Consider the following 15,756-nt stretch of genomic DNA (forward strand, 5'->3'; position numbering starts at 1 on the left):
TGGGTGGTTCAGATTTCATTGGTTCCTAGTTACACGTGCATGTGGTAGTAAATCTCAAGATTTTTATATTTTCTAACATAAATAATTAAATAAATATACTTCGAATGAAAAAATTCGTAGAATTAGACATCTACTGCCTTCTCATATCATGGTAAAGTGCATAACTCCCTCTTAGAGGCCGGTAAAAGCTCTTACCACCTACAGTTAGACTCGGATGAGCAATGCCCACCTTCTTTTTCTATTTTTTCTTCTTTTCTCTTTTTCTATTTGGACGGTGTAGTTGTTGTGCTCCAAAATTCACTAAACTTTTTTTTAATCTATAATTCACAATGAATCTATTTAAAAAGATTCACTCAATACTCATGTAGGTTTCAAAATAAAAAAAAAACTACAAAGAGGGCTATTTTTAGAACTTTTAGCAATTTTAAAGGCCTAAAAAATCCAAAAAATCTAGAAAAATTCACTAATATTCTCTCATATGTCTTAATAATATCTAAAATTATTTTTTTCACCAAGTAAGTTCTTTTACAATACTCCATTTATATGTATTTTTATCATTTAATGTGATATTATCTTTTTTACTTCAATTTGAATTCAAACAAATTCAAACATTCACAAATTAAAACTGAATTCGTGAAATAGAATCACATGAAATGATAAAAAATAGAATCTTTGTTAAATTTCCGTGCTCCTCGCATGCTTCGGCACCGGGCATATGGAAATTATACGTGCGTCTCGCGTACAGACCACAACGAACACCACATGCCAGAAGGTCAGGTCAGGTCAGGTCACGCAGAGCATGCGCTGATCGATGCGCGTGTTGCACGTTGTGGTCCGGCTTCCACCTTCAATCCAATCACCTTTTTGTCCCCCAATACCGCAATGTCACTGCCTTCGACATGTGAGATCCAGAAATTTCAATCCTATCCCAATCGGATTCAGGTTAGTGCTCGTGCCAATATTTTTTGTCGGGCCTCGCGACAAGAAAAAGGTAAGATATTTTTGTTGGGTATGGCGTACGTCTGGCTGAAAACTCTCGAGCCAGTGAAAAGTGAAGCGAGGCCAGCTCATGAACTCCCAGCCATTCCTATCCAAATAATGCCCACGTGGCTGTCGACAAATTCTATTGGTACACACCAAGTTATCATTTCACGTCTCTTTTTTCAAAGAAACCTTTGTGAGAATTACCTATTGTATTAATAAAAAAAGATCCAATGGGCCAACAAAATGTTTTTACATGTAATCGAGACTAAAAAAGAACCCAGGGATAAGACGACCCCCGAGTACTGCCAGAAGGTCTACTCTCGAGATATAAGACCCTGAATGGCGCACTCATGCAATAGCCAAGAAGGAGGCTTCCTCCTTAATAGAACAGAATATTTGAGCCGACGACTGCTCTCGGTGATCAAAGATGTAGCGATTTCATTCAGATCTCCTAGTAAACCAATAAGAGGATAGACCTTAAACCTTTTCGTGGAACGAAGCGCGCGGTTGCCATAGCTGATCACCAATCATGCATCGAATCTGATGGCAACTAGCTAGAGGGGTCGATCGCCAGTTAGGGAAGCCATATTGCAACAAGTCCCCAAATACGCCTAGTGAAACGACAGTCGACCAAGAGATGGTGTGAGGTTTCTTGATCTTGTCAGTATAAGGTGCAGATGGAGTTGGAAGGACACCTCCTCTTTGCTAGGTGATCCACAGTCCATGGTCTGTTCTGGATAGTGAACCAAGCGAAAACTTGCACTTTGGCGGCGCCCATACTTTCCAAAATATGGTGATGTAGTCTGTGTCGATGCATCCCAGAAATGCATCTTGTAGGTCGAAGAAGTGGAGTATTCCATGTTAGCGTTCATCCTCCATACGATAGCATCCGCTATGTTAGCCCGTAAGGTGACCTCACGAGAGGCTAGCCACAAACAAATTGCTTGGCTAACACGAAGACGTGATGTGATTTGAGAGATGTTGATATATGCGATCTAAGAGTTGTTGTGTGAGATCTCTCCTAAACTTTTTCGTCTATCCCTACTCGCATTGAAAAGGAGTGGAGCAAAATCCATTAACCGCAGACTGTTGGCCCAAGCTGATGCCAGAAAGAGATAGATTTCTCGTTGCCGATGACGATCTTGGTGGAAGCTGCGAAGAGAAATATGTCAGTTCTATCGCAAGGTATGTATTGTCTCTTTTAGTCTTCGTAAAAAGTAACTCTGTCTGTACATGGGAGGCTGGAATGTTACAGATAAGTATAAATGCAGAATGTTAAAATTATGTATTCGAAGTATTACAAGATGTAATCAACTATGTATTGTCTCTTTTAATATTCGTAAAAAGTAACTCTGTATGTACATGGGAGCTGGAGTGTTACAGATAAGTATAAATGCAGAATGTTAAAATTATGTATTTGAAGTATTACAAGATGTAATACAGAGTTAAACAATTACCGACGCCGAGATGGATAGAAGCTAGATGTGCATGCATGTGTGGACACATAGTAACCAACCTGATATTCGTCTTGTTATACGAGCAATACAAGTACCAAATAAACTTTGGTACTGATCGTGCGGCCAAATTTTTCCATGTTTAGCCCATCGAGGCCACCGAGCTCTTTCGGCCGGCAGACCCGATCCCATACAATCTTGCGCTTGAACCACTAGCCTCATCTGTGCCTGCCCATAACCAAGCTCGGATCAACCATTTGTCGGATGTGGGAACATCGTTTTCCACAGATTATTCTGCATCTTTCAAACCTATTAACAAACCTGCAACCTTTTCACGAAATAGCGTTGTTCTCGTACCTGCAAGCCAGTACGCTGTTGTTGACTGTTCAACTTGTGATTTACCTGCAAACCAGCCATCTTGTCTGTGTATATAACGCACGTTCCCCAGTTAGTGTGGCAACCAGCTGAGTAGCCACACTTCCACGCTCAGTGTTGGAATCCTCTCCATCGAGTGAGCCAGTCCTCGTTCCTTCTCTTTGTCAAGATGGCAACAGCTGACATGAAGAAGACGGCGTGCGTCACCGGAGGGAACGGGTACATCGCCTCGGCGCTCATCAAGATGCTGCTGGAGAAGGGGTACGCCGTGAAGACGACGGTCAGGAACCCCGGTCCGATAATTCTCTCCCATCTCTTGTTCAGTTCAGTATTAAGTGAGTGACTTGCTTAATTAGGCTCTGAGCTGTGATTCTGAAACCCCCAGATGACATGGAGAAGAACTCCCACCTCAAGAGCTTGCAGGCGCTTGGCCCCCTGACGGTCTTCCGCGCCGACCTGGACGAAGAAGGCAGCTTCGACGACGCCGTCTCCGGCTGCGATTACGCCTTCCTCGTCGCCGCTCCGGTGAAGCTCGCGTCCGAGGATCCAGAGGTGCACAAACGTGACCACGAATCTTCGTTTTCACATCACCATGGTGCTATCACTACCTATTGTGATGGGGGTGCTGGCTGTTTTCACGTGCTCGATTTGGTGAATTTCAGAAGGATCAGATTGAGCCGTCTGTCCGAGGTACTCTGAACGTCATGGGTTCGTGCGCGAAAGCTGGGACGGTGAGGCGCGTGATCCTGACCTCATCGGCAGCCGGAGTCTACATCAGGCCGCAGCTGCGAGGCGACGGGCACGTCCTGGACGAGGAGTCCTGGTCCGACGTCGAGTACCTCACAGCCGAGAAGCCACCAACCTGGGTCTGTACACCCATGCTCTCAGGATACATGCATGTTCACTCTGTCCTGAATCCGACAACATTTGCTGACGAAGTAGGGTGCCGTGTTTGGATCAGGGATACTGCGTGTCGAAGGTGCTCCTGGAGAAGGAAGCGTGCAGATTCGCGCAGGAGAATGGCATCAGCCTCGTCACCATCTGCCCCGTCATCACCGTGGGTGCGGCGCCAGCCACGAAGGTCCGCACGAGCGTCGTCAACAGCCTCTCCTTGCTATCCGGTGAGTGAGTTCCAACTTCCAAGCGCCAAATGATGACCGAAAGATAGCCTAGCCGCTCAGCTTGGGAGTTCCGGTGTATGATCCATGCATGGTGGTTTTTTTTCTTTGCGTAATCTTCAGGCGACGAGGCAGCGCTCGGCGTGCTCAAAGGCATCGAAAAGACCTCCGGCTCTGTGCAGCTGGTTCACATCGAGGACCTCTGCCGCGCCGAGCTGTTCATCGCCGAGGAGGAGGCGGCCGCGGGGAGGTACATCTGCTGCAGCCTCAACACTACCGTCGTCGAGCTCGCACGCTTCCTGGCACAGAAATACCCGCAGTACAACGTGCAAACAAATCTGCTGTAAGAATCGGATCCAGAGCTCTGAATCCTGACACTTGCTTTGCACTGACCATGAGTGATTCAATGCTTGCACTTAGCAGCACCGACGATCAGCTCCTCGAGAAGCCGAGGGTCCTCCTTTCGTCGGCGAAGCTGGTCAGGGAGGGGTTCGAGTTCAAGCACAACACCCTGGACGAGATGTACGACAACGTCGTGGAGTACGGCAAGGCCCTGGGAATTCTGCCCAACTGATCATGTGATGCTCCTCTGCTTTCGATCGATGATCACAAGTCGGAACACATCCCCAAATCATGTATTCTCAGAATAAAAGTCTATGCTACTAGTACGCCGAACTGCAGTTGTTCTATCTACCTATTATCTTAGTATTTAAGTATTAAAAAAACTACCACATTAAAAATTATCAGTTAATAGAAACAAAACTTTATCATTATGAACATCTAACGGTCTAGATTAAATAATATATATATATATATATATATATATAAATTAATAAATAGTTAAATTTGGAATTAAAAATTATAGAAATTAACAGTTCGATTTCCGTACGGTTTGGGAAGCAAAATATCTAAATAAAGAGTCTAAATAAAATAAAATAATTTATTAATCAAATTATTGTAAAATTATTTAGAATAGAAAATAGAAGAATCCATATAAAATATAGTCTTAAGAAAAAAATCAAATTATTATAAAAATAAATACTTGAATAAATAGTCTAGATCAAGAAACACCGTGTAGGTCAAGTTCATCGCATAAGTAGGTAGCAGACAATGTACAACACATAAGCAAGGTAAACCTATTTTGATTTTAATTAAGCTTCCTACACTTGACATACGATTTTGGTAGTCGATAAAAACGTATACGAATCAAACCAATATATATACGATTCAGGTACAAGCTTGAAGCATAAATATTTTTCTCTTCCTTTAACATATTTTTTATCTCTTTTAATTTTATATATTTTGTAACTAAATGATACTAACCTTATAAAAAAAGATAAAAAAGACTAATTTTTAATCAAATGTTATTATGATATAACGAGACTAGTTGAGTTATTAACGTGAATCAACTTGCTAGTTCACATATAACGTGCTTCTGTACTTGTCACATAGACGACGGCGACAAATGTATTGCCCAATATCACTTGAAAACTAAAGATAATTACTTTCCTAGTTCTACACGTGATCTATCTCCTACTTGAAACCAAATACATTTGACATCCTCTTGAAACTAGCAATTGCACACTCAAATCAATCTAGTATATAATAATGTATGGAAATTAAATATTAGATGTTTAGGTATAGAAGAAAAATAATAAGAGATTGAATGTATTTTTAGAATATATAGAAGATAAATATTGGATATCTAGATTTGAAAGACAATTAATGTGAGATTAAATATATTTTTGGAATGAGGAATAGAGAGAATATTTGCACAGCGATCGTTTTATCAACTCGGATGGACAATAAGGATCATACGATTCTACTACAACTTATACATTTTATATGAGTATAGACTATAACTAAAATAGTTCTAATTAATCTATACCGTGATAAACTCCGGTGAGATCCTTTCCCCATACAAAATTTGTTGCGATAAAGATCTGAAATTGTTCCATGGAAAAAAAAAAGTTCCGACGAAGAAATCAAATTGTTCCATGCCATTTAGCTCCCCACCTACCTCTTCTTCTTCCTCTTCTCTGGCATGGAGGTGAGTTTTACAGTAATTTGCACATTAAATCTGTAGTTTCACGGTAATTTTTTAAATTTGTTGTTTTTAATACAGTGAGACGCTAATTTTTTGTATTGTTGTGATACAACTTATTAAATATGTATACTCTCTTCATGTTGAACGCTCTTCCATTGCACCGATGCTCTTGAAGCCGAATGATGTGCATGCATGGAAGACCTAGCGCTTGCAATGGAATGGACTCATCTCCCGACCGTGCAGGAAACGGGCTGCGAGAGCCATTCGTATGATCTGCTCAGTGACTTTGGTCTGGTCTAAATACTCCAAAAGAAGTAACTCGATCCTTGGAAATACTAAGTACGCTCGAGGCAACCAGATTAGGCGTGCATGACGTGCAAGGTCAGCTTCAACTAACATGGCTACCAGTGGCGGAGGCACCAATATGGCGAGGTATGGCGCTCGCCATAGCTAAATTTTGCCGGCACCAATATCAACCTGTTTGCGTTCGATTCTTGTTGCATTCTGGATTAGTTTTCTTGGGAAGGAGGCTGCTTTCTCTCTTGATCTAGATGATGGCGAGCACGACGTCAGCTCCAGCCACTGCAGCATTCGTGGCCGCTGCGGCCGCAGGTGTCGGCGGCGGCTTGCTCGAGGGTGGCCGGCGGCGGTTCAGGGTGATGTTGTGTGACGCCGGCGTGGAGGCCCAAGCCCAGGCGCAGGCGGTGGCCAAGGCGGTCAGTATCGAAACGCTCGAGCAGTTCAAGATCTCCGCCGACCGTGAGTCTCTTGACCTTGCTTCTTGAATCTGCCGCCGTTGACGCGGTGCCTGTAGGGTTCGGGATTGTGCCGGTCTGGCGAAGTGAAATTGGTGGTGCACGAATCAAGGGATCTTTGCGTTGCTTAGCGGGTACTGTGGCAGTTGGGATTAGTTTTGGTGTGGTACAGGTCAAAAGGTGTGGTTGTTTGGGGAAGAAAAGGAGTAGGTGGGAACTAGGGTTCACGAATTCGTTTAGCCATCGAAATGCGTTGGCCGGAAATTCTCCAAAATTCACGAATATCGGTATGAATTCGATGAAATTCGGTAGAAATTGGACGAATTTTATCAATTTTTTTATTTTTTATTTTGATTTTGAATCGGACAAATATCGGTATGAGTTTTGAATGCGATACGGACTGAATTCATCAAAAACCATGAATTTCGAGTAGTTTTCGAACCCTGGTGGGAACTTTGCATTGTTCTGTTGCAATTTTGTCTTGAGTGGCTTAAGCATAACTTGAAATTTGCAGGTTACTGCTGCTCACTAGAAATGTTTGCAGCCTAACCGGTTACCTGAGTACCATTAGTTTGTGAGTTGGAGACCAGGTCGTGGAACTTCGGAGTGGAATTGGCTCATGTCATTTTGAATTGGTATATATTCTGTCATACTCAAATTTAATTCTATCTCCGTGGACTACCTCTGGTTGGATAATGCCTCAAAGTCTAGTGTCCTAGTAAAATATGTCTCATCAAACACCTATAAATACAAAAACCTCTGGTAACTTGTATCCAATACCATCGTAATAATAAATTTGTTTTTCATAATTTTTTACCTCTGTATTAGAGGGTTCCTAACAAATAGTATTAGAAAAGCCATATGGTATGTTCGTCTTCAACTTCATTATCTGTTGGCTTCTTGTGCACATCCCTATCGTCGAGCCCAACTTCTGGCTGATCCCGTCGTGCTTGGCCTATGCTCACGCCCACCGTGCAACTCACTGCACCTTCTCGCCATCACACCTCCTCGTGAGCCTCATCGTGTCATACCTCTATTCGTCACCGCCACCGCCACCGCCACCATCGGGACTTGCTTTGTGCGCCCCAACACCAGGATCCATCCCGATCTGTCGCCGCCAACACACGCCATCATCGCCGTCGTTTTTCCTGCTGACAGCTCATCGCGCATGTGTGTCGCTCGCTAGCCATCGCGCCACCGCTTATTGTCTGCCAGACTCATGCAACCGATCCCAATCTATGCCACAAAATTGGCTATAAAAGATTGTGCTATAGATAGGGATGGCAATAGTCATATATAACCCTCGTGCCTATGAGTAATATGTGCTAGTTTGAGTTGTGTTATTTGTCTATGGGTCTGGATACGAGTTTGTATCTAAACCCAATGACACACATATGCGGGAATAAAAAACCTTACCCATGCTTTTTTTACCCGCGTACCCACTCTAAGCACCGAATATATGTGCCCAAATACTTGTATAGTCTAGCGGGTGTATCCAAATACTTCTATGCTATTTTATTTTTGTTTTATTCCTTACCCTCGATTTCTTACTACTTTAATTTTTATAATGTAAAATTAGTTACCAGTACAACTTTGAATAGATATTCATTATATTTTCAAACATGAGTACTACCAGAGACGCAGTATCCGAAAGAGATGATCATCGGAGACACAAGAACTCACAGTGACCCTTCTTTCACCGTAATATGAGAGACCTTTTATATCATTGACGGGCATATGGGTGTGCTGTGTGTGGCGGACGTGTGTTTTATTTGGCGGGTAATAGGTGCTGCACGAGTTTAGAAATTAGCTCGCATGTATGAATTTGTATAACCCCTCTTACAGATTTTGTGGCCATTGACATCCCTAGCCGCAGAAGATCCCTCCTAGCACTGTTTCGAGCACGAGCACTGAGGTCATCGCTAACGTCGGTCCCACGGCTCATCGACATCAGCCAACGCCAAATTTGCTACGCGCACCTGACAGTTTTACATACAGTTCTGTTTTGGCCAAATATTGTTGCGCGCAACCAGCGGAGCGTATCAAGAAATTTGCACGCACAATCTTTTTTTAGCTGAAAATTACTACTTGCACTTACAACATACCATGAAGTTTTTTCCTTCCGAATCAAACATATTTTTTACCTATAATTTTCCTTCACCATGTCATTCGATAAATTTAATATTAAGAAGTTTAATATCAAAATTAGTTTTTTCATATGATAAATTCAAATGAAAGTTATTTACACCAAGTCATTCTCTAGTACTAAGTTAAAGTATTGATTGAATTTAGATAGTATTCGTGGTGCATAGTATTGATTGAAGTTTCAGAGACATTCTGTTCATAAACTTTTTTATAAGAATTTTAAGTCAAAATGAGGTTTGTTGAATAATGCTTCAAACTAAGTGTTCTAGTAGAATAAATCTCATCAGACGCCTGTAAATGTAGTAACTTGTATTGAGTACCATCGTAATAATATAATCATCGCATATGGTTTTTATCTCTATATTGAAGATTTTTTCATATAATATCTGTGCTTTCAAAAAAAGATCCAAATTACAAGATCCTCGTTATCATCTTAGGTCATCTCCAACAGCTACCTCAAATTTTCATCCTAAAAACAATATTACAGCATCCTCTATCACTATTACAACATCCCTTATTTTTTCATCTTCAGCAGCTACCATATTTTCTACCTTCTACTCCTCTTTTTCTCCCTCCGATCCCGCTGTCAGCCTCTGTAAACAGTAATGCTACAGTGATGTGTACTGCTATAGTTACCGAAAAATACAGACCACCCCTCTCTCCACATCACTGTAGCAGCAATGTAGCACCAGATGAGGTAGCTGCTAGAGATCGATTTTCAGTGCTGGAGTTGGTGCCAACTCCAGCAAAGTCCTTAAAAACGATCGGTATCCCTGTATGCTACTGTAGAGCCTGAATCTGAGGCTATCGTATTCATGTGCACCACTCCAGTTGAGTCTTTTTTCACTGCTACAATGATGCGGCAGGAGCTAGTACTTAAAATTTGTAAATTTATAGTACTCTTTCCTCAACACTGCTCGGAGAGGATGATTATGGTTCCAGACAAAACGAGAGTAATAGAATATACAAAATAAAGTAGTTGTTGGAGATAGAAAAAAATTAAAAAAAATATTATAATAATATTTAAAAAAAATACTATAATAATATTATAAAAAATAAATTTTTAAAATATCTATGTAAGACGACCTTAACATCGCTGAAGGTACGCGGCATCTGCCATTGCCGGATGTCGGATGTCGAATGTCTCGAGGACTGCTCTTCTGTTCCGTCCGGTGAAATTGACCTGCCGGTGGACCGCGGTCGGTCCCAACTGCCTCTCTCCGGATGCCCACGGCTGAGCACGTGTGCCAACCAACCGATCAAGCACCACCGACTGCGCCTTCTCCTATAGTGGATTCTGGCATCTCCTTCTCCTATAGTGGATTCTGGCATCTCCTGGCCCTAAAAATGTTTCATTGATCTTCTCCGTAACGAGATCGTTCATTTTATCATCCATTTGTGCCTGCCTGCCTACTTGTCACTATATAAATGCAGGCTTCAGGCTGTCGCAGGCATCAGTCCACCAGGCGAATCTCAGTTTTTGAATTCCAGTGATCGAGCGAGCGAATCCTCTTTCCTTTTGTCAGGAGTGGTGGCGTCCGGCGATGTCGGCGGGTGGCAGGAAGACGGCGTGCGTGACCGGAGGGAACGGGTACATCGCCTCCGCGCTTATCAAGATGCTGCTGGAGAAGGGGTACGCCGTGAAGACGACGGTCAGGAACCCCGGTCCGATGCTTTGATCCTTCTTTTCAGTTCTGTATTTTGACGATGACTGGTTTAAGCTCTGAAAGTGCTAGGCGTTTTTGTGATTCCGAATTCCAGGTGACATGGAGAAGAACTCCCACCTCAAGGAGTTGCAGGCACTTGGCCCCCTGGAGGTCCTCCGCGCCGACCTGGACGAAGAAGGCAGCTTCGACGATGCCGTTGCCGACTGCGATTACGCCTTCCTCGTCGCCGCTCCTGTGAACCTGCATTCAAAGAATCCTGAGGTGCGCAAACGTCACCACGAATCTTCGTTGGTTTTAACATCACTTTTGAGTAACCATTTCTTGTTGGTCCAGTAGTTGGGATGTATTGTTCAAGTTGTCAGTTGTAACTCGCTCTCTGAGCCTTGTTATTCTTGTGAAGGTGCATTTTTTTACCATTTGCTCATCAGTTTGGTGATGGCAGAAAGAGCTGATCGAGCCTGCCATCCGAGGAACTCTGAACGTCATGAGGTCGTGCGCGAAAGCGGGGACGGTGAAGCGCGTGATCCTGACCTCGTCGGCGGCCGCAGTCTCCAGCAGGCCGCTGCAAGGCGACGGCCACGTCCTGGACGAGTCCTCCTGGTCCGACGTCGAGTACCTCACGGCCAGGAAATCTGGCCCCTGGGTACGCACACATTTGTTCAGCCCCGTCCCCTTGTTATCTTGGAACACAATGTTGAGTCCAGTCCTGCACGACACATCAGTTTCCTGACGATGAGTAGGGCGCTGTGCCTGCGTTTCGTCCCAGGGGTACCCGGTCTCCAAGGTGCTTTTAGAGAGGGAGGCGTGCAGGTTCGCGCAGGAGCACGGCATCAGCCTGGTCACCGTGTGCCCCGTCGTCACCGTGGGCGCGGCGCCGGCCTCAAATATCCACACGAGCGTGCCCGTCAGCCTCTCATTGTTATCCGGTGAGAACTTGTCCTGATCTTTCCTCATCACACGACCGCGGTGGATGATGCATGTGTGGTGGTTAATTTCGCGTGGTTTCAGGCGACGAGACACAGTTCGGCGTGCTGGAAGGCATCGAGATGGCCACCGGGTGCGTGCCGCTGGTTCACGTCGACGACCTCTGCCGCGCCGAGCTGTTCGTCGCCGAGACTGACACGGCCGCGGGAAGGTACATCTGCGGCAGCCACAACACGACCATCGTCGAGCTCGCACGTTTCCTGGCTGACAAGTACCCGCAGTACAGCATGAAAACAAACCTGCTGTAAGAGCCGGCTCCAGAGTTCTGAATTCTGACACTTACTGTGCACCGATGATCGATGGTTTGCTTGCACTTTGCAGCTCCGGCGAGCTGCTTGAGAAGCCGAGAGTGCGCCTATCGTCCGCGAAGCTGGTCAGGGAAGGGTTCGAGTTCAAGCACAACACCCTCGATGCGATATATAACGATATCATAGAGTACGGCAAGGCCCTGGGGATTCTGCCCAGCTGATATGCTGAATTGCTGATCGCCTCATTCTCTGCCGTCGATCGGCGATCAGGAGTCATAACACCACACCATGTGGTTGTAAAATAAGCTTATGCTGCTAATAAGCCGAACCGTAGAGTTCAATCAGTTTGTATAAAGAAATAATTGCATATTTGTCACTTGCCCTTTATAAAACTGAGTTTTCTATTTCTGTCGCGTCAAAAGGCAAAATAATTGCGGGTGGTTTGAGTTCTTTCGGAATAACTTTTGTGTCTGATAGTAGACTCAAATCACTAAGAAGTAGTTCAAACTAATCAAATATCCCGTGACATTTTGCATCCAGATATGAAGTATAATTGCATCGTTTATAACATTCCATTGCATATAAAAAGGGAAGACGTCCATTATTGACCATCAAACTATTGCAAAAGTCATATTTTCACCCTACAACTCCAAAACCACACAACATTGGTCCTCAAACTATTAATACCGTGCAAATTACCCCCTCGCAAGAAAACCAAATTAGGAGTGATAAAACTGTTCTCGCTAATTTATACCTTTTGTGTTTCTAGGACCCTAAGAACATATGCATGTATTTAAAATAAGAAAGTAATTAATATCTTTTGCGACCACAAATATCATCACAAAACACTTTAATAGTTGTATTTAACTTGTTACTAATGACATGCTCATTTGAGAGGAAAGAATGTTAATCTCTACTGTATAAAACACGAGTTGATTCTTATATCACATCTCCCCCTACTCTCCTCCAATCTAATAAAACTTCTAAAATTCAAATAATTTACTTATTTTTTTCAAACATCCTAATGCTCCAGCCTCGTTGCCGGCTCCGGATATAGAACCCATTTTATTAATATAAATAAATAAATAAATTGGGAGAAAAATTAGCAGATAATCTTCTTTTTTTCGGATTTATTTGAAATCAAACTACGGTATCTCTCCCAACATGTTCATTCGGCAGCGATTTCATGGTCTATACATATCTCTATACCTTGAGTTTTATACTTGATGTTACTACGTCCGATACTTATGTTTTCTTTAGAACGCATTAACAATTAGCTAGTCACCGTGCTATGTATGAGTTGTTACTCGAGTATAAGTGACCACTGGCAGCGAATGGGATTGTCGTTACAAGCAGTATTTTGTGACGGAAAATTGCCTTTTGCGTGATGTTTTTTTTCTTTTGTAATGATTTTTTTGCCACAAAAATCTTTCTCTTTTGTAGCGTGGCTTACCTTCCTCGCCAATTGAACGTACTGATCAGGCATCCGTTGCTACATCGATTCTGTCGAAAGGACGTTGCCACATCGTTTTCCAAGGGCAATTCTGCATCTTTCAACCCTCAATCCCTGCGTCCTTTTCCTGCGATAATTTCTGTCAGATATTTTTTCGCTCGATCCTTTTGTGAACGGAACGGAATCAGTCATTTTCAGAGACTTACAAAAACTTCAGGTCGGATTTGCTTACAGGATATGCCAACAAAAATACAATATGGCCATACGAGATTAGCCCAATCAAGTGGCTCGATTATTCATGAGAACGAAAAGACTTGCCAACCCGCATGGCGACTGGTATCTGTCACTGGCGGTATATTTTTTTTAAAAGAATCAAACTTTATTAATCTCATATTACATTAAGCTGATCTAACCACCGCACATGCATATCATATCATCTTCAAATTGTGAAATTTCTAAAGGACTACTAGTGATAGCAAAAGTAACCTATTGGTGGACCCAACCCTAACAGTCATTCGTCTTGTCGAGATTAACCAACCGATCAAACAAGTGGATGTAGTGACGATTTTGTAAAGGAGGAGTACTTCCAACAGATATTCACTCATTTTCTTCTTCATCACTGGCTTCTTCCCTTGGGACCCACCCTGTCCAATTGCTACTTGCTCCTACAGGCCGTTGCCTCCCCCTTCTCCCTCTACTTCCTTTAAGCTCACTGGTCCGGTTGAAACAACCCCTCCCCCTCTTCAGGAAAGAAATCTAGCCCACCTAACTCTAATTCTCACCAAACTTCTTATGGTATGCTTTTAAACTTATTTTATCTTTCGGTGGTATAGGTCATTTATACTAAAAAGAATAAAATCTGACCCCTCATGACCATTTTTTGGACAAATTGGCAGGAGCGCTGCCTTTAGAAGAAAGAAAGTTTACATGATTGCAGCCCTGAACAGGGTTAAGGATTTGCAAAACATCAGTTATATGTTTTTATTACAAGACGGAAAACAGGACTACCGAAGAACACCATAACCATACAAAAAATTTGCTAACCATTTGGTTGGTCTCCTTGTAGCTCTCGGTTTGATAGGCCATTCTACCTACCTAAATACCCTCTTGCACTCTATAAGTAATATGTTCGGCATGCAATTCATCCCACTCAAAAATTTGTTTGTTCCTTTCTTTCCATATATTCCACCACATATATACTATGCCTCCTGCTACCTCCCTCCTATCTGATTTGGGAGCAATTTGAAGGCGTGTTTGCCAGCATTCCGCCATGGTACACTGTAGCATGGTGGCTGGTTGATTGCTCCAATTGTTCCATAGTTCAAGTTTTCTTCAAACCCCTTGCGTGAACTCGCAATCTTTAAGCAAGTGTTCATATGTCTCTGGTTCACGCTTAAACAAAGGGCATATGGGGTTATAAAGTCATCCTCGAATCACCAAATTTTCTACTGTTAAGATCTTGATGTGTAGTAGTATCCAAGCGAAAACTATTGCTTTTGGCTCAGCCTTAGCTTTCCATAAACTTTTTGTATTGAATTTCGTTATGCCACCTGTGAACTGAACCTTGTATGCTGATTTTGCTGTGTATTCACCATGAGTAGTCTATCTCTACACAATTGAATTTTCCTGATTTATATGAATTGTTACAGTTTGGATCTTGTTCCAAAGGACAACAAATTCCCTGAGTTGTTGTGCACTTTGTAGTGATCTTACCGATCTTATCCAATTGTCGTTCTGCAACTCCTTATTGACTGTTCTATTTTTAAACCTTGCAATTGCCTCGTGACCATTTTTAATTTCTATAGAGAATATGGTATTTGATCTTTCCATCAAGAGCCTTTTTATGCTCATTGGGAGGTACCATCAAATTATACCTTTGGAGATACTTCCCAAATGTATAATTTGCTACCTCCCAAGTACGGTAAAAAAGCTCTTCATTTAAAATTACAAAATTATATCCCGCTGGCCAAACCAACCCATACTGGGACGAGGTTCACAAATCAAACACTAAAAACATTATGATTGATAAAATCATTCTCACTAAATTATACATTTTGTGGTTTCAGAACCCCCAGAAGGTACGCACGTCTTTAAATTACCTTTTGCGACCACTAGTATTATAAAAAAAATACTCATTAGTGGTTAATTGTCATTAATGACCATGCTTTATTTGTGAGGAAAGAAAAATTAAACACTATGCTATATGTGAGCCGTGACTTGCAAAGTATTAGACTATTAGGGTGTGTTTGGTTGGAGGGCGGGGTGGGATGTGATGATTTCATTTCTGTTTTTAGGATGGAATGGTCTAATTTTCTGTTTGGTTAGATGGATAGGATGAGTTAGTTTTTTGTTTGGTTGGTGGGATTAGAGTGGATTGGATGGATTAGATAAGTTGAGTTGATGTATTTTTATAAATTAATACATCACATGAGAAGAGCATTAGTGAATTTTTTCTGATTTTTAGGAATTTATTTGTAGCGTTAAAAATTGCTAGAAGTTAAAAAAGTAGGTTTCTTTAAAGAATTT

The 15,756-nt window shown here is 42.4% G+C and overlaps 2 protein-coding genes across 3 annotated transcripts; both read left to right on the forward strand.

The window, feature by feature from the left end:
- The first annotated feature begins 2,876 nt into the window (after nucleotides 1-2,876).
- On the forward strand, nucleotides 2,877-4,606 carry LOC133888134 (anthocyanidin reductase ((2S)-flavan-3-ol-forming)-like). 2 transcript variants are annotated; one of them, XM_062328273.1, is made up of 6 exons: nucleotides 2,877-3,106; nucleotides 3,199-3,365; nucleotides 3,476-3,679; nucleotides 3,775-3,934; nucleotides 4,055-4,274; nucleotides 4,352-4,606. In XM_062328273.1, the coding sequence occupies exons 1-6, from the start codon at nucleotides 2,983-2,985 to the stop codon at nucleotides 4,503-4,505; spliced, it is 1,029 nt and encodes a 342-aa protein (XP_062184257.1). In that variant the 5' UTR covers nucleotides 2,877-2,982; the 3' UTR covers nucleotides 4,506-4,606. The 2 variants fall into 2 exon arrangements, with proteins under 2 accessions (XP_062184257.1, XP_062184258.1); XM_062328274.1 differs by having other exon boundaries at nucleotides 4,355-4,606.
- Nucleotides 4,607-9,980: 5,374 nt separating this feature from the next.
- LOC133888139 (anthocyanidin reductase ((2S)-flavan-3-ol-forming)-like) lies at nucleotides 9,981-12,166 on the forward strand. Its single transcript, XM_062328279.1, has 6 exons — nucleotides 9,981-10,543; nucleotides 10,640-10,806; nucleotides 10,988-11,188; nucleotides 11,312-11,471; nucleotides 11,554-11,773; nucleotides 11,851-12,166. Exons 1-6 carry the CDS (start codon nucleotides 10,423-10,425, stop codon nucleotides 11,996-11,998), a joined length of 1,017 nt encoding a protein of 338 aa, XP_062184263.1. The 5' UTR covers nucleotides 9,981-10,422; the 3' UTR covers nucleotides 11,999-12,166.
- Nucleotides 12,167-15,756: the final 3,590 nt, after the last annotated feature.

The sequence above is a fragment of the Phragmites australis genome, chromosome 13 (assembly GCF_958298935.1).
Source record: "Phragmites australis chromosome 13, lpPhrAust1.1, whole genome shotgun sequence".
NCBI lineage: Eukaryota > Viridiplantae > Streptophyta > Magnoliopsida > Poales > Poaceae > Phragmites > Phragmites australis.